General features: G+C 32.2%; 1 protein-coding gene across 1 annotated transcript; it reads left to right on the plus strand.

The window, feature by feature from the left end:
• The first annotated feature begins 11,991 nt into the window (after positions 1-11,991).
• LOC128182559 (uncharacterized) lies at positions 11,992-18,595 on the plus strand. The gene is made up of 6 exons (XM_052851274.1): positions 11,992-12,177; positions 14,563-14,665; positions 14,780-14,827; positions 15,019-15,110; positions 15,963-16,254; positions 18,540-18,595. Exons 2-6 carry the CDS (start codon positions 14,563-14,565, stop codon positions 18,572-18,574), a joined length of 570 nt encoding a protein of 189 aa, XP_052707234.1. The 5' UTR covers positions 11,992-12,177; the 3' UTR covers positions 18,575-18,595.
• Positions 18,596-18,673: the final 78 nt, after the last annotated feature.

Raw genomic sequence — 18,673 nt, forward strand, 5'->3', positions numbered from 1 at the left:
TAATTTTAGTTAACGTAAGCTATACGTTTAAACTGCCAAACAGAATGCGGTTTTTTATACTGCTTTATACCGTAAATCCATTAAATCTTTCTCAATCTTTTATTTATGATTCCATTATTGATGAAAGTGTAAAGTTAGGAATCTTTTCATTTGTTCAGCAAATAAACAAAGTATTCCGTAGAAACGCGTATTGATTTCAGTACTCGGCACGACAAATGATACGTATATTTAAGTAATAGGTCGGGTTGTGTAAGACAGGAATCGTCAAATTTCTTGTTACATCCGGGATTAAAATCGGAGGTTTTACACAATAGGAGGGGGTTAGGTGGTGTCGATGGTCATGTCCATTATTTTTTCATCTGAAAAACATCCGTTTGAATTTATTTTGATTTTGAACTATAGAAAATATATCGATAATGTATAAATATTTTCCCTGTCGGAAATTTTGTCTTTTTTTTTTTGGTCAAAATCGGCGGTCAAAAAGTTATTTTTAAAAAATGGTTTAGCATTCTGTTTGCAGCTGTCTTAAGATGACCTGATTGTCTGAGTCATAACTGATAACGAGGAACAAGAAAAAAAAAGATGTTTCCTCTTTTATTATCAGAAAATTTGTTGTAATTAATAGATTAATGCAGCAACTAAATTTGAGGATCTATTAAAATCCATAAGAAAAAAAGAAGCATTTCTCAATTTAATGTGGTTGTTAACTTTTCTGAAGAAATGTGTTTAACTTTTTTGTACTTAATTGTGCACATTTATGCAGTAAGATCGAATTTGTTGGATCATTAAATTGAGTTCATATTTATAATAAATAATTTCTTCAAGATATACTGTAATACCCGTGACCCAAATAACTATTTGCACAGAAATCTAGATCCTGAATGTTTGCAACAGCTTGTCACTATTTATAAAAGCACGTTTATTTCTTTATAACATAACAATTAAACATTGTCTTTTACAAGACGCTCTTGGAAATATTTACTAATATAATTTCAATATCTAATTATCTACCATAACGCATTAATACTTATAAATTGAAGTATAAGTATAAACAATTGTATTTTTACGTTATGTACTTGAAGGTAGAAAATAAATAGTTGACTCAAATAAACGCTGTTAAAAAGTTTAGAAGCTCAGACGATTTTTTTTAGAAAATCTATATATATGATGTTTACAGCAATATAAACCTCCACTTTTATACGGATCAATATCTAGTGACTATTATTTAAATAAAAGCCTGTGATTTATATTCGTATTTAATATCTATATTCCTAATTTAATCTGAATATTCAATATCGTGTTATATTCAATATCATATTTTAAAAACATGCACAATCAAATCTTTAAAATTATTATTGAAAATTTCGGTTGGATAGATTTTTCTTTATAACAATTATTTGAAAATACGAATAAAAGTACCAAAAATATGCATCGGATTCCCATTTTCCCGGCAAATATAAATATCCTCGGACCCCCCCCCCTCCCCCAGAAAAAGCTTTGCATCAGCGCATGTATTGTGCAACATTAAAAATTAATTTTAGTTAACGTAAGCTATACGTTTAAACTGCCGAACAGAATGCGGTTTTTTATACTGCTTTATACCGTAAATCCATTAAATCTTTCTCAATCTTTTATTTATGATTCCATTATTGATGAAAGTGTAAAGTTAGGAATCTTTTCATTTGTTCAGCAAATAAACAAAGTATTCCGTAGAAACGCGTATTGATTTCAGTACTCGGCACGACAAATTATACGTATATTTAAGAAATAGGTCGGGTTGGGTAAGACAGGAATCGTCAAATTTCTTGTTACATCCGGGATTAAAATCGGAGGTTTTACACAAAAGGAGGGGGTTAGGTGGTGTCGATGGTCATGTCCATTGTTTTTTTGGGGGGGAGGGGGTAGGAATGTTGTTTCATGCATCTTTGCCTCAAAAATAAAAGCTATGAATATAGTTTTACAGTATGAATGTGTTTAGAGACTATAAAAATCAATTGATAAGCATCTGTGTTAAAATTGCATGTTTAGTCTACAGAATTGTTCATAACATTAAGTGCTTGAAAACATGCTTTATTTTTTTTTTTTTTGATTGTTTAAAAATGTTTTGTTTTGAATGATACCCTTTCAATTCTACAACTTTCAATTTGAAAGTGTGTGTGTTTGGGGGGGGGGGGGGGGGGGGACTCATCTTAAAAATCTAAACGAAAAAAATACTTTAAAAAATCCTAAACATTGGGCGGGCGGGGGGATACCTTTTTACATGGTCCTGTAAAATGAGGAGGGGGGGAGGGGCAATGATACAATGCAAATATGTTAATGCCTCATTTTCTATAATACAGTGCCAATGAGTATGTGATATGCGCGATACAGTATGTCCATTGAAAATCAGTACTAAAATTTTAAAGATTTCCTACGTTTTAATTCATATCAATTTGTATGAAGTTTAATCTGATTCATTTAATCTTTATATAATAAGATCATTTTGTTTCATTTTAAATTAAATATGTATGTTTTCAGTCATGTATAAATGACAATATTTATGTTTAAGTTTCGCATTAATTCGCAAAACTTTATAACACTAGCTGTTGAGTAAAAACGGGAAACTATTGCGAATTAAGGCAAAACTTTCGCAAATGAATGCGTAACTTTCGCGAATTAACGCAAAAATTCGCAAATAAACGCGTAACTTTCGCGAATAAAAGCGTTAATATTTCGAATAAACGCGAAACTTTACTATAATCTTTACTATAAACTTTACTCATTTCATACAAACACCCTTATGAAGAACAATGACTGAAAACAAGCACATCTTAGTTTTAAATAAAACAAAATCTGTTTTATATATAAATATAAATAAATCTGATATACATTCAACCGTGGGAAATCTTTAAAGTATTAGTACTGATTTTCAAACGACATAATGCATCGTGTTTTCTATAATCTCACGAGCGCTGTATTATAGAAAAATAAAGCATCGCTTCAACATTTGCATAGTTAAATATTTAATTCGATTAAAAGTTATATCAAATACTATTGTTCAATTGAAAGGATATCATTGTTCAAAACGATATATAACGTCTAGTTGGACGGGTTCATATCAGAAAAATAAGTCAAGTTATGAATTTAAATAAGTTCAGCCAATCTATACATTTTTCAAGCTATTATTCAAATAAAGATAACGTAAATTCGTCCTCAAATTTATCACATATGTCGTTTGAAAAACAGTACTAAGATTTTAAAGATTTCCCATGTTTGAATTTATATTAGTTTCAGAAAAAAACATAATTAATGAATGCCTGTTCGAACACAGGGTGGGCGAACAATGAAACAAAATGATGTTCTACCTCCTTATCTACATGGATCATCTAACAGTTTTATGATTTTTTTTTCAGATTTATGCATATCTATAAATAAAAAAATAAATTTTATCTTGATTAATCGACGTAAAACAGATAATATAATATTAACAATGATAATAATGAACTAAATACAATCTTCCGTTCGATTTTTTGAAACGATACGATGAAATATCGATAAAGATTTAGAACCCTCAACCCTTTTCAGATTAAGTATAGGATTGCCAAAATTTTTGACAATAGCAATCAACAACGCTCAACATTTTTTTTTTACATACGGCGCATTGAAGATCAGAGATTTCAGTCCCCTAAAAATCCCTAATTACGTGATAAATGGTGTGGCAATGAGTTTTCCAAACAGATATAGTTACGATCAATAACTTTGCTTCTATATTGCATTAAAAAAATCTTGATCATTTTTAATTGCAACTGACTTTACGAGTCTCCTAATAAAAGGGGCCAGCCCCTTTTTCTTGGGTTCATACAAAATGTATGACGAACACGAATATTTTTTGTTCTTATTCCTCTCTAAAATTGTCGTTATTTTTTAGATACAAGTGATTGAAAAATTTAGGGGGCTAGCCCTGTAGAAAATTTTGATTCAAAATTCGAACCCAATTTTCGTGCCTGGACAAACTCTAACGAAAACAAGAACAATAGGTACAACCGGGGTAAATCCTTGGCATATTTCCTATTCATCAGGGAAAAAAACATTTGTCGATTTCATGTAGTTATTAACTTTTGTTGTTGGTTGTTTTTTAAATCACACTTAAAAATATGTTTTGAATGAATTCAACTTGTGTGTACTTGAGTTGTGTACTTTTATACGCGCAGCTAGGTCGATTTTACTGGATCATTGGATATGTATGATTTATCTACATGCAGGATACACTGTAACATGCGTGGCCCGGATAAATATTGATCCTGAAAGTTTGCAATATCTTGTAACTTTTTATATATGCATGCTCATTTCTTCATAATATTACGATGGCCGATATGGGCCGGACAAAAAGTAACCATGAGATGTGTTTGATTTGCCGGCAATTCCTGAAATGCCGGCAAAAAGTAACCTCGAGTTGTGTTTGATTTGCCGGCAATTCTTAGATGCCGGCAAATCTTAAATGTGGGCAAATCTTATATTTAAAGTTTAATTAAAATACCAGAAGATTGAGGTCACAAAAGTCAAGTTATCTTAATTGGTCGAAAGGGTTGAAAAGAAGAAAAGTATGAGGAGAAGTAAGGGGGGAATTGCGCGCCGACAATGTTGAGGGCCTTTCGAAACTTATTTATCACGGCAAATATAGAGATGACGGCTTTATTCTATTTAATGGAAGCCCGGATGAATTTAAAGAATTTTTTGACATAGGGAACTCTTGTCATAAATATCTGAGATTTACTTATGAATTATCTCACACCAGTCAATTTTTTAGACACGACCATATACAAGAAAACAAGATTCTCAGATAGCCAGCGATTAGACATTCGCTCATATATCAAACCTACTAACAGCTTCCAATACCTGCACAGACAAAGTGCTCATAGCTCATCAGTTTTCAAGGGTCTAATTAAAGGAGAATGTACCAGACATCTGAGAAATACTAGTGATCAGGCTGTATTACAAAGTATTTTTAAAGACTTTAAAACTCATCTAAAAAAGAGAGATTAAAAACAATCAGAAATTGAACCTATCATGCAAGAAACTATTTCAGCAAATAGAATTAATCTTCTAAAAAAAATAAAAGAAGAACACAATAAAAAGGCTGTATCTAATGTTTTGGTGACCAAATTTGTATAAACGAATTAAGGAAACGACTTATGAAATACTGGGATAACATACAACATGACGAAGTATGCAAAAATTATTCACAACACCTCCTATGGTTGCATACAGTAAACACAAAAATATAGGTGATCTTATCATTAGATCCAAATTAAAACCAAATGAAGTTCAAAGAGATTAATTGATTTATGTATAAGGTGAGCTCCTGACGAAGTGGGCCATATTACAAATTTGAAATGTCACATGTGCTATTAATACCGCCGAAACGATCTTAATTAGTTATGATATATAAGCAATTGACCAAATGCTTCATTAAGAGTGTCGGTTTCCAATGAGTTTAAGACATGTCTGAATGTTTTGATACCGTCTTTTTTTTTAATTTGCTCTTGTGTTCTGTTTGATGTCATTAATAATGCACGTTGCGAGTAAAACTGCCATGTTTTTGTCACATCCTTTTGTCAATTAAGATAACGAGACTTTTTGACCTCTATATCCTCTGGTATTTTAATTGTACAATAAGTAAGATTGGCCCACGTTTGAGATTTGCCGGCATCTAAGAATTGCCGGTGTAATGAAGAATAATGACCCCCGTAGAATAATGACCGGGGGTCATTTTTCTACGTAGAATAATGACCCCCCTAGCTGAAGAATAATTGGATTTTTCTGAAGAAAAAAGACCCAGGGGTTATTTTTCTTCATGTTAAACATGAAGAAAAATGACCCCCATAGAAAAATGACCCCCCCCCCCCTGTAAACATGAATAGAAATTGGTTACACCGTATCCAAGATATGACTTTAAAATTTGCTTAATTTTTTACTCTGTTCAACTGCTTTTGAAGTTATAAACACCGAATTTGTAAAATAAATCGCTGTATTTAGTTTTTCATATCCGTAGCAGGCATACACAAAACACTCTTATATTGCCGTAAATTGATTGTTAACAGTTACGTCACTTCTCTCATCGACATACGACGGGAAATGACGCAAATAAAGACAGGTTCATACACGATGAGGATATTGGGTGATAATTAACGAACAATAATCATGAAAGAATAATAAGCAATATTCACTGGTGAATGAATTGTCAATCTTAGAATGATACATGTATATATCTTTATGGAAAAAGACTAAGGGGACAAGTAACGTAGGAATATGAATTCTTCTTATTTACATTTCGTGAGGACAGTGATTTTTAAAAAATCATTTTGCGTTAGTTTTGTTTTCTTCTATGTGATACATGAACATCAATATTCTAAACATTTGTTGTAATGTTGTCTTTGTCATCATGAATAAACTTTATTCTTCTAGAGCAAATGTGTGAAGAGTACCTGACTATAGTAAATCTTAATACATAATAAATACTGATCGATTATAATAAGAAAAGATTGTTTCTTAAAGCGTTGATAAGAGGATAGGGCCCATGTTAGGTGGTTTATATCCCCCTTGATTTTGATCACACGATCTTTATTGTATCCAAAGTAACAAATGCTCATACAAACTATTGTTGCATAAATCATCTTGGTATTAACTAAACTTACTAAAGTATGCCGACGATAAAGTAAAATATATTTTCTCAGTACTTTGACGATTTTCCTTATTGGCTGTTAACCTCTACTGGCGTAATGGCTGCTGTCAGTGCCTACTAACTTCAGCTTGGTTATAATGCCTATAGTCTGTCCCAAGTTATTGCTTCCATCGCTTTTTGATGATTTTTAATAAAATTACACATACCTGTGAAAGAAATACAGTTGAAATCGTTAAAAGGGAATATATCCAAGATATCTTCATTGAACAATTATCCCTCTCCACTCGGAAAAATTCACAGGAACGAAAACAGATTCCTTACGGAGATTTATAATGGGGAATGTTTACATCTTTTCTCCATTCGGAATACACTCGGAATACATCGCGCAATTTTTTAACGTTATCATCCGGGCTTATTAATGGCTGTTGCAATGCAAAATCTCCGTAGACTTTCAATTTCGGGATGTGTATTGAAACCTGAAGCGGTAGAGGGGGCGTTTCAAAACAGATAATCTGGACATTTTTTATATTAGTGGATGAACGTAGTTTGAGCACAAAGGTATTTACTATTATTGAAATATCAAGCAAAAAGTGGTGGAAGCAAAAACTTGGGACAGAGTATAACAGTGGAGTAAACTTTAAAAAATTTTGGTTTCATCATTAATTCCGCGTGATGCACTTGCATACCCAGCAGTTTGTAATAGTGGAAATCCTCAATGCAAGTATAATTCATGAACAATAGGAAGAATATAAAAGATGCTACGCCGAAGCGCGAACATGCGAAGACGAAAGTGCCAAGTTGCGAAGGCGAAAAAGTGACAATACTATCGCTTCTTTGCCTTTGCAACTTCGCACTCTCGCCTTCGAATCTTCGCGCTTTCGCCTTTTTAGCTCACCGAGACGAAAGCAAGGGGAGCTTATGCTATACTCCCGGCATTGGCGTCCGGAGCTGGTTAAAGTTTTTGGTGCAGGTCCTGTATCTAAGCTATTACTACTTCACCCAACCTGAATAGATGGTGAGTCTTATGATACAGATGCACCTGACAGGCATGGATGCTGAATCAGAGCCATAGGTTTGGGATGCCTGAGGAGGTAAAGTTTTTAATTGCTGGTGCCCTCTGATGATGATATCTTAGTTATTACTGGTCCTAACTTCACCAAACTTTCATGGATGGTGCGTCTTATGATACTGATGCACCTGGCAGGCTTGAATGCTGAATCTGAGCCATAGGTTTATGATGCTTGATGAGGTTTAGTTTTTCTGAACAGGTCACATGTTTTATAGATGATAGCTTGCATAGTTGATTTAACTATATTATAAATGAAACGCAGAGGTTGCTTCAGATGCAGAGCCTGATCAGCATTATCAAGGATGCTAAAGAAATCTCCTACCTCACTCAAACCTGGTTGATAGATAGATGTAGATGTTGTTAAAAGATATAACATGATATCTATGATACAGTATTGTATGATATGAAACACTCTTGTTTAATAGGAGACAATATAATACCATATGTTATATTGTAAAACGTTATATGATACGATATAATATTGTATTTTTTTTATATTTATGATATGATATTGTATCATGATATTGTTCAGTATATTATTGTATATTATAATACAATATTGTATAATATTATATTGTTTTATTAAGTAATTATTAAATCACATTATACTATTACATATGATATTGCAAAATATAATATTGCATTCTATGATATAATATTGTATATTCTGTGATATTGCATCATACAGTATTGTATAATATGATATTGGTTTCTGTAATATAAAATTATATCAAATGAAATTGTATAAATGATATTGTAATATTATACAATATCGTATCATACGATATTGTATAATATGATATTGGTTTATATGATATATAGAGAATAATACATACCCTTTTCCATATCACAGCCTGTATCAGCCCAAGACTCCAATATCAGCCCGAGGGTCGAAGGCCCGAGGGATGATATTGGTCGAGGGCTGATACAGGTTGTGATATAGAAAAAGGGTATTTATTATTATATTTATTACATAATTAGTAATAAATTAAGTTTAAGTTTAACAAACATGAAGCTACAGAACGGAATTTCATCAGGTTTTAAAAGTTGACTGCTTTAAAACATTTGCTAGCATTTGAAGTTTTCAACTGCACTTAAAAATGTCGACTGTAACTCAAAATCTTTTATTTTTCGTCTGTAAACATGCAAAAATGCCAAAGCGAAAAAGGCAGAGGAGTTCCACAAGGGGTGTGATACGGATCCGTATCAGCCCTGGAGGGCTGATAACCTGTATCAGCCCCGGAGGCCGATACGGATTTTGTGATGTCATCTGTATCACATGTGCAAAAAACCGGTATTTATTACTAAGTATGTAATAAAGTATCATATAATACAATATCATACTATATCATACAATATAATAACACATGTTTCAATGTTATGATGTTTTATTGCAATATGATATTGTTTCATATAATAATATATTGTATTATGTTTTATGATATTGTTTTATTTGATCAAATAAAATAATGTATAACACAATACAATGTCATACCATACGATACAATATCATATCTCACAATTTTTGTACGGTATTTTATGCTATTATATGATATATATTGTAAGTATATAGGATGCAATTTTTAATTTTATATTATTGTATTGATTAACATATGATCAAATGATTATCATACAATTTTTTAGCAGATGATATACGATAATGTATCATAACAGAATCCATGAATATCCAAGATCATAAAGGATGGTTTTCATATAATATGATAAAGGTAGTCTCATAAAGGTGATGCCTCATAAAGGTGATGCCTCGTCTCTGTTTGTAATTTGTGATCACCTATGTTTTATAATTGCGGAGCTCTCTATCGTTTAAGGGTTCCGAGGCATATTTTGGAAATTTTATTTTTATAAAATTAATAAAATTAAATAATTCAGGGGGACACTGTCCGGACCCCCTCTCCCCTTTTACTGCGTGAAATTATTAATATTAAATTTTCCCTAGGGGACGGTCCCCCTCTCCCCCTCTCCCCCTCTAGATCCATGCATAAGCAAGGACTGTCGCATAATGAAATAAGAATGTTACTGTGTTTGGTCCACGGTAAACAGACAGCTGGTAAGTGATAGGAGTCTGGAAGTGCATACATGTATGTACACATTATGGTGGACATTAAATTTTGTGTGGAGTATATAATGATTAGGCATAGCCAGCATTGGTAAACATATATGTCACATGTACACATTAAAATATTTATAAACATTCATAGTAAGCGCTATGGCCTAGCGCATACGTACCAATAATACGAAAAACCTTGGCGGTGCCTGCATTAAATTCTATGTAATCGACCGAGACTTGCTGAATGCAATCAATAAGGGCGAAGGCGAAAGTGCGAAAATGCGAAGGCCAGAGTGCGAAGTTGGGAAGGAGCGTATCGCTCCTTAGCCTTCGCACTTTAGGCATCACATCTTCGCGCTTCGTCGTTGCATCTTCGCACTTTTGCTCCTTCGCCTTCGCACTATCGCCTTTGCAACTTCGCATCTTCGCCCTATATTAAGGTCGGAGTGGCCCTATCGGAACACCATAGATATATGTAAATGTAATTGTTAAAGGGGCATGGTCACGATTTTGGTCAAATTCTATTTTTCTGTTCTCATTATTTACAATGCTTAAGGAAAGCATTTCTACTGATCAAATGAAATTTGAGGGTCAGTTGTAACAGGGCTCACAATTCTTTGTCATGTAAACAAGGCTCGTGCCCTGTTGTTGTTTATATAGGTTCAATATACCAGGAAAAAATGTTTTCAAGCTGATTTGTCTATCTTCTTATTCATTTTAAGCATAAATAAACAGTTCCTTACGTTTAACACATTCATTAGGTCTAACATTAGAATTTTCACTTCAACATTCAAAATGTAACAAATACACTCAAATTTTGCTTGCCTATTAAAAATGCCTTACTAAAGCATTGTGAACATTAAGATCGGAAAATTTTTTTGGACTAAAATCGTTACCATGCCCCTTTAAGATGACAACTATACCCCGATGCAATACGTCAATGTCTTGTTATAACGGAACGATTTTTATTTTCTAAACTATACCCCTTCTTTAAATTTCACTTTAAGTTTATTTGAATATGAATTATAATTTCTGTTACTTTCTGTAAACTGCAGCAGTAAAAATTACAATAGTGTAAAAACTATTTCACAAATACTAAAAAATATACTGAAAAACTTTAATTTACAAGGGGGTCATTATTCTACAGGGGTCACTTTTCTTCATGTGGAGTGTGCTCATTTTTATGAAAATGACACTTATTCTTCAGGCGAAGGGGTCATTTTTCTACGTAGAATAATGACCGGGGGGTCATTTTTCTGCGTAGAATAATGACCGGGGGGTCATTATTCTACGTCGAAAAATGACCCCCGGTCATTTTTCTACGGGGGTCATTATTCTTCATTACACCGGCAAATCAAATATAACTCGTGGTTACTTTTTGCCGGCATTTCAGGAATTGCCGGCAAATCAAACACAACTCGTGGTTACTTTTTGTCCGGCCCATATCGGCCATCGTATAATATAAAATAACAAAGGCAATGCATGTTGCATTGGGGCAGCGCACTTTGAAAAAATTACGCATTTTAAAAAAAAAATTTCAAAGTGCGTTATATTTTGGACAAAATCAACGCACTTTGAAATAAAATTTCAAAGTGCGTTAAATTTTGGACCAAGTTAACCCACTTTGAAAAGTTTTTTCATTGCATTCATTTAAGTAAGAGCTAATATTCAAATCTAGGTCGTCAAATATTTGAAACATTGTCAAGCTCGGAACCTCTGACGATTTTTTTCTTTTTTTGAATAATCTATATATGGTTAATTATGGAAAGCCGTATGGTACCCCCACATTATTATTATATTTTACTATATAATATGGTCACAATAAAAATGTCCTGCCAAAAATAATCATCACTTCAATTTCCTTACATTTTTATTTTCACCCCACAATAATTATAATTGTACCCGCACTTTATTACAGTTATCATAATCTGCTCCAAATAAAAATGTTAACCAAAAATAATAATATCTAACACAAAAAGAAAACAACATAATTATCTGTTTCCTAAAGATAATTATTGTAAATATCACAATCATCTCGATCGGTTTCCATTATTATTGTGTGCTTACAATAATAATCTTGCCCAGAAGACATTATTATTGTTGGTAGAAAGATTTAGAGTCTTGAAAAGAAACGATTATCTGACTCTGAATCACAATAATAATCTCTGCCTTTTTTCGGGCAGAGGTTATTTTTTGGACGCTTGAAATTTGAAACGTTTTAATGAGGTAGAGTGGAGGAGATTATTTCATGCGTGACTGTAAACAAGCGTCTGGTTGAGAGGAAATTCACGTGACCCTAGTTTCGCTTTACTTTAACTGAGTAGGCACCGAAGGCACATGGTAACGGTCTTGCGATCGGTCTGAGAAGCTTATGAGAAGGTATGTTAGTGATTTTAAACTAAATGAAACTAAACGAATGGAACAGTTTTTAAACACTGTTTTTAATAATATGTTTTACAAATTACGGTGCGACCGTTGAGGCGAGGGAAGCATATAACCGTATAACGAAATATGTACACTGAGATGTACATGTGTGGCTGTACGTATCACTGTAATAAATAAAACATACATGCTAAGTATACTGTTTTATTTATGGTACATCAATTTAAACGCATGACGTTCTTGAAATTACGTATTTTATTTGGTTTTCAAAAGTTTTACTTTGATTCATCATTCAGTTATTGTGTGAACATGAGGATCGAGAACGCCATTTGCAATGCTTGGAATTGCATTGTGGGTCAAAATTGACACCAAAAAAATCTGACGGATCAATGTGCAAGACAACTATTGCGCGGGTATGATAAGGCAGCTAACAGCGATCAAATTCCTCTGATCGATATGACGTCCCAATAAGCAGCATGATGTCATATTTTACTCAGAAACATGTCGATTTTAACTTTATCTCTGGTTTAAATTATAGAAACTACAGACATAAAATATCACTAGAAACTCTTCTAACTGAATATATCTTCGATTTCTCTCTATTACGTATACTTAACATTTATGACGTCACAAGCATGTTTAAAAGAGAAGATCATGTCGGGAGACAAATTATCGGAATGCAGTGTAAACAATGCCGAAATAAGACTTATTTAATACAGATACCTAAGATTTAGATGAGTGTCAGTTAGAATATAATCAGGATAATACAGGCATGGATATTTTGTTTAATCAGCGAGTGTTATAAGGTAAGCAGATCGACATTTATATGGCTTGACCAGCCTTTCCTCTGTAAGTGTGTACAAAAAATAGCAAAAGTGTAACACTACCTCGGATATTAGGAAAGATGATTTTGGTAAATACCAACGGTATATGACCTAAACTACCTGAAAAGTGCTGCTAGAATCGTGTGCTTTGTTGTTTTAAACGAAATATACGTAGTATTTTCAATGAAATTTTAGAAGTTGAGAGGGTTTCCGATAAATATTTACAATATTTATTTTATGCGATGTACAATAGGATTCTAGCAGTAATACTAATAAACATGAACTAATTGCCAATCGAATTATTGTAGCAAAAATACAAATGAACTTCGGGGTAGTGTTACACTTTTTGATTTTTTGTTAAGGTAAAAAAGTGATCTATTTTTAACTGTCACGTGATACCATGGCACGGCAGCTTCAAAGATCGAGTCGATTCCGAAGTAGAAAAATAATATCTTGGTGAACTCTTTCACTTGGTATTAATATCCTGCGCTGTTTTCATAAAAATAAACATTTTTTAAATTGATCATAATTTTGACGGTCATTAAACTCGGAGTTGCCTTAACCTACCCGCGTATGACATAACTCAATTGTATTTGAAAGAGTACAGATTCATTAATTATTTTTATCTTTGCTTTTCTCATGAGAGCGTTAAATGGTAAACCATATTTATACAGGGAACTGCGCTGCTCCGATACAAATAAGGCATTACTGGTCCTAGTAGCTGACCCCCCAAAAAACCTGTTGAGTGAATGTGCAGCTGGTCTGAATTTGTTATTTTCCAGTAGAGCTCGCTTTGTTATAAACAATTAGGTATTAGTTATTAAATAGGTAGGGAATTCCATGTTGGCAGCTATACAGATGGAGGGGCAGGTCTATTGTAACCCCCACTCCTTATACTAATTGTATATCTTTGCTTTGTGTTTATTTGTAAGTGAAATGAGAGTGGGCGGTAATGATTTTTCTAGTTTCATGCTAGCTTATCTGGGGAGATGGGGGGGGGGGGGCAGTAATTGCAGAGCTCCCACCCAAACAAGTCCCACATTTTCATATTAATTCTTTTTATGTGTTTGCAATTTTATATAGATAATCTTGTTGAATATTAGTTTTCTGATGAAATGCATTTAAACATGTCCATACATGAGTTTATATATTTTAAAGGAAATAAATTTACATATTATTTAATGTATTGTTGGGGCACAAGAGGGGTTGGCATGAATAGATATCTAATAATCACACATAAATACTGAAAATAATATATACGTAATAAGGAATCTTTCTTTGATTATTATGAGGTGATCATTTTGTTCGAGACATGATAAAGTCTCATTAGCCATTCCAGCTTATTGGATTTGAACAAGCCCCTGACTAATATTATCCCCTCATAATACTCAAAGAAAGATTCAATATTATTTTAAATGATCTATTCGACAATGAAATGGCTTTTATGCTGCTATTTACAGAAAAGTAATTTTTCATTGTTTAAATTTTGAAATTGTATTGTTTCAATTTCTTTGCTTGTACTATAAGTTCTAAGTATTGTTCATTTAATATCTCACAGATGTTTTGTATGGAATGTGGTATGCAGCTTGCTGATGGGAAGGCAAAATTTTGTGGGAATTGTGGTACCAAGGTACCCTCAGCCTCCAAAGAAACAGATCCTGGTTTGTACTGAGAATTGTGATTTCACTGAAAAACAAGCAATGTGCTTTATATCAATCCTTGACAATGATAGCACTACATAAAACACAGAATGAAGGTTTAAATTGAAATTGCAGGTGTTGAAGTCCTCCCTCCTTCGTTTGTTCAGGGAACTTTATCTCAAGGTATTGAATTGCAAAATTGATAAACGAATATCTTATAATACAGAATTACATATAAGAGTTTAAAAAAAATATACCATAGAATGGATGGATTTTCATACATTAATTGAAACCATTATGGACATATTCATGACTGAATTGTCAAAATTGATTATATTAATTAATGAAATTATATTATTTAATTTGTTTTTAAGGCGCAATGGAGAGTTTGGCTAAACTTAAAGAAAAATATCCCACCAACATTGGACACAAACCAGTGTCGAAGAAACGAACAAGTGAATCAAAAGTAAACAAATATGATTTTCAGTTTTGGCACTACTTATGCATAATTAAGCAACACTTATGACTGCATGTTGTTTTTGTTTTTTGTTTTTAATTCGGTATAGTTTTAGATAAGGCCACACCAATGTAATTTCTTGTTCGTCAGACATCCAGTAAAAAAAAGGTGCAAGCGAGCAATTAAAGGGGCATGGTCACGATTTTGGTCAAATTCCATTTTTATGTTTTTATTATTTACAATGTTTTAGAAATGCAGATCTAATAATCAAACAAAATTTGAGAGTCATTCATAGAGTTATAAGCAAGATACAGGACTCACAATTCTTTGTCATGTAAACAACTTAAGGCTCGTGCCCTGTTTTTTGTTTACATAGATTCAATAATTTAAAACCAGTAAAAAATCTTTTTCCAAAATCGTGACCATGCCTATTTAAATGAAAAAATTACCATTTTTTGTAGCCTAAATTTTTAGGCGGTACATGTATATCTATATGTATATTTTTTCTACTTGTTTCTGATTTATAAATTAAAACTATTTAAAGTGCGAAAAATAGAGTGGAGGTAGAACAGAAAGCAGCACAAAATTTTCATGGATGCATGAAATTAATAATTAATATTATTTGTATAGTTTTATTTAAATACAATTGTGCGGGGACGGACAGACAATAAATTATGATGGTGTTGGCCTAAAGATGATGTTTATCTTTTAATTAAATCTTCATATTAATTTGGATTTATTAATGAAAATAACCCACTATTATATGGGTTTATGATATATTATAAAAAAAAAAATTATTCAGATAATGAGTATTGCTTGTGTTTTGAGATTAAGAAAACTACATATAGTTCAACATTTCAGGAAATGATCATCCATGTAATGGACAAAAAGAAAAAAGCACTCAAAAGAGCTTTTCCAAGTGACAGTGGGTTAACAGGCTGTTTAAAAATAAAAGCAAATTACAATCAAACCACCAAAAATTGGATGGACTCCCTTAAACACCATTTCAGAGGAAATATAGATTTTATCCCCCACATTATGGGTAGAAATGGGTTGGAACCCATCAGTACCGACTGTAGCCTAGAGCAGATAGAAAGTATGAAAATCCAGAAAAAATCTGCTTTAAAGATCTATGCCATGGCAAAGGGAAAAGGTAACTATATTGAACATTTGACAGTGAAAAATGAATGTTGAAATTGAATGGTTGTACAAACAATTACTAGATCATGCATGGTTGTTTAAACCAGAGCAGTAGTTAATTAATATTGTAATTGATATACATGAACTATAAATGTTTAGCTGTTGTGTTGCTGTGAAATGATAGCTTATGGAACAATTAATGGACTTGTATATATGGGCCAAAATGCTCATTAATTTTGTATTTCTTACTCCAGACAACAAAAGCTTTCCTTTTATGCAGATGTGTGTAGCTTTGTATAGCAATGTAATGACTCTAGAAAATATAATTTACAATCTTCTTGTTCAAGAAAGAAATATTGGCATATACATGTACCATTAATGTTTGTTCTAAAATTGGATACAATTGGAAAACACAGAATATTCGAAGCAAATGAGAGACATCAAAATTTTATTATTAATTATATATAAATATTGCAAAGAATCCGTAAAACTTTTAGCTTTTTTAATGTCAAATTTTTCTTTTTTCATTTGGGTACTTTTAGATAGGCAAGAAATTGTACAAAAATTTAAAACGCAGAACATCCAAGAGGTTTATATCAGTGTTTTAAATTAATTTCTTTGTATGAATATTCCTTTGATTTTTATTGTTTTATTTCAACCTAGTTATTGACTTTCTTTTCTTTTGTTTGTTCAGTTGATAACAACCATTACATCTATAGAATACATGTTACTTCAAATGTGGATAGAATGGAGAAGGGGTATCAAAAATGAAAGATATTTTATTCATGTACAAAATATTGTTATCAACCTGAGATTGAAATTAAAGTCTTATTCAACTTATTTAGGTTGTGTACTTTGGTAATTCGAATAAAATGTACCTGATGTTATTTAATGGGACTTAACAATTCAACTGTAAACATTTTGAAGTACATGTATTTGAAGGTTCTTGAACAGTTAAGGGTCCTCCACACCTTTCTTTGGGAAAAGCTCTGCATAGTAGCCCAGACTTCTAAATTACTTAAAGGGGCATGCATGGTCATGATTTTGGTCAAATTTTATTTCTCTATTTTCATTGTTACAATGACATGTGGTGATAACGAACAGTGTTCAAATTCAAAAGTCCAAAGGAAAGTTACAAAATAGGAGCAGAGTGAACACTGACCTATTTAATTCTAAAAAAGAAAAAAAGAAAAAAGGTAGGGTTAGGTGCCATGGAGGAGAGAGCATCCTTGGTCGTTGTATCGACCATGTTTAAGTAATGAACAACCGAAATTTGAGAATCGGTCGTAGAGTTATACCTGGTAAGTAAGATACAGAGCGTACAATTCTATGCTAGTTAAACAAGGCCCATGCCTTGGTTTTTGTATACATCTATGTTTCGATCAATATACCAGAAAAAAAGTTCTTTTTAAGCTGATTTTTCTATCTGATAATTCGTTTTGAACATAAATAAGCTGCAGTTTCTAGCATTTGTCATATTTATTGTTGGTCTAAACTTTGAAATTCAAATGTTTACAAAAAACCATGACCTGTCAGAGTTTTGTTTACCTTCCAGAGAATTGTGAGCTCTGTATCTCATTATTTTATAATTTGATGACTGACATTATTATTTTGCTTGACTTTAAGAAATGTCTTGATGAACATTAAATTAAAAACAGAATTTTTTTTTTTACCAAACCAGTGACCATACCCCTTTAAACTTGTTGGATTTCTAGCAAGTATTTGACTTGTAAATAACAGAAAAAAAAATCAAAAGGGGGGGGGGGTCAACTTTTAAAACTTTACCACTATTTATTAAAATGCCCCTGTGGTATTCTGGACTTGTGGGTCGTTAGCTGCACCCATTGTTTCATAATTAGTTAAAATCACCATTGTGTGACGTACTGTCATAAAAATTAGACATCACAGGGTGTTAAGGACCCTTAACTAGATTGTTATCAATTGTCATTGATTGAATCTTGAATTACTTCTGTTTTGCTTTTTTTTCTTTTCTTTTTTGTTGTTGCTGGAAATTAATTCCAAAGAAATATTTACAGAGACACCAGTGTTTTTGCATTTATAATATACCTGTATTTTTATGAGTATCTTTTTTCTACAAAGTCAAATTAAATTGAGAACAACAACAAATCATATCATTAATAAGTTTTCATTTAATACAGTCTTTTAAGATATTTAATATGTTTATGCAATACACTTGTCAATTTACTGCTATTCATCCTTCATTTTATGAATCTCATTAATGAATTCCTTAAAGAAAAGCATTTTCTGAAATATTATAGCACTTTTGTTTATTTAAAGGTTATGGAGTCCGACGAAGAAATGCCAAAAATTGAATTGCAGAAACCATGCAGTAAGGATATTTTGCCTTTTTGACTTAATAATGCTTATGCAATGCATATAGGAATGAATTTAAACTATTGAGATTTTTTTAT

The sequence above is a fragment of the Crassostrea angulata genome, chromosome 4 (assembly GCF_025612915.1).
Source record: "Crassostrea angulata isolate pt1a10 chromosome 4, ASM2561291v2, whole genome shotgun sequence".
Classification (NCBI taxonomy): Eukaryota; Metazoa; Mollusca; class Bivalvia; order Ostreida; family Ostreidae; genus Magallana; species Magallana angulata.

Coding starts and splice junctions, on each gene's coding strand:
- LOC128182559 (XM_052851274.1), top strand. CDS start 14,563: ATGTTTTGTATGGAATGTGGTATGCAGCTTGCTGATGGGAAGGCAAAA. Junction 14,828..15,018: donor TCAGGGAACTTTATCTCAAG/GTATTGAATTGC, acceptor TTTGTTTTTAAG/GCGCAATGGAGAGTTTGGCT. Junction 15,111..15,962: donor AACGAACAAGTGAATCAAAA/GTAAACAAATAT, acceptor TCAACATTTCAG/GAAATGATCATCCATGTAAT.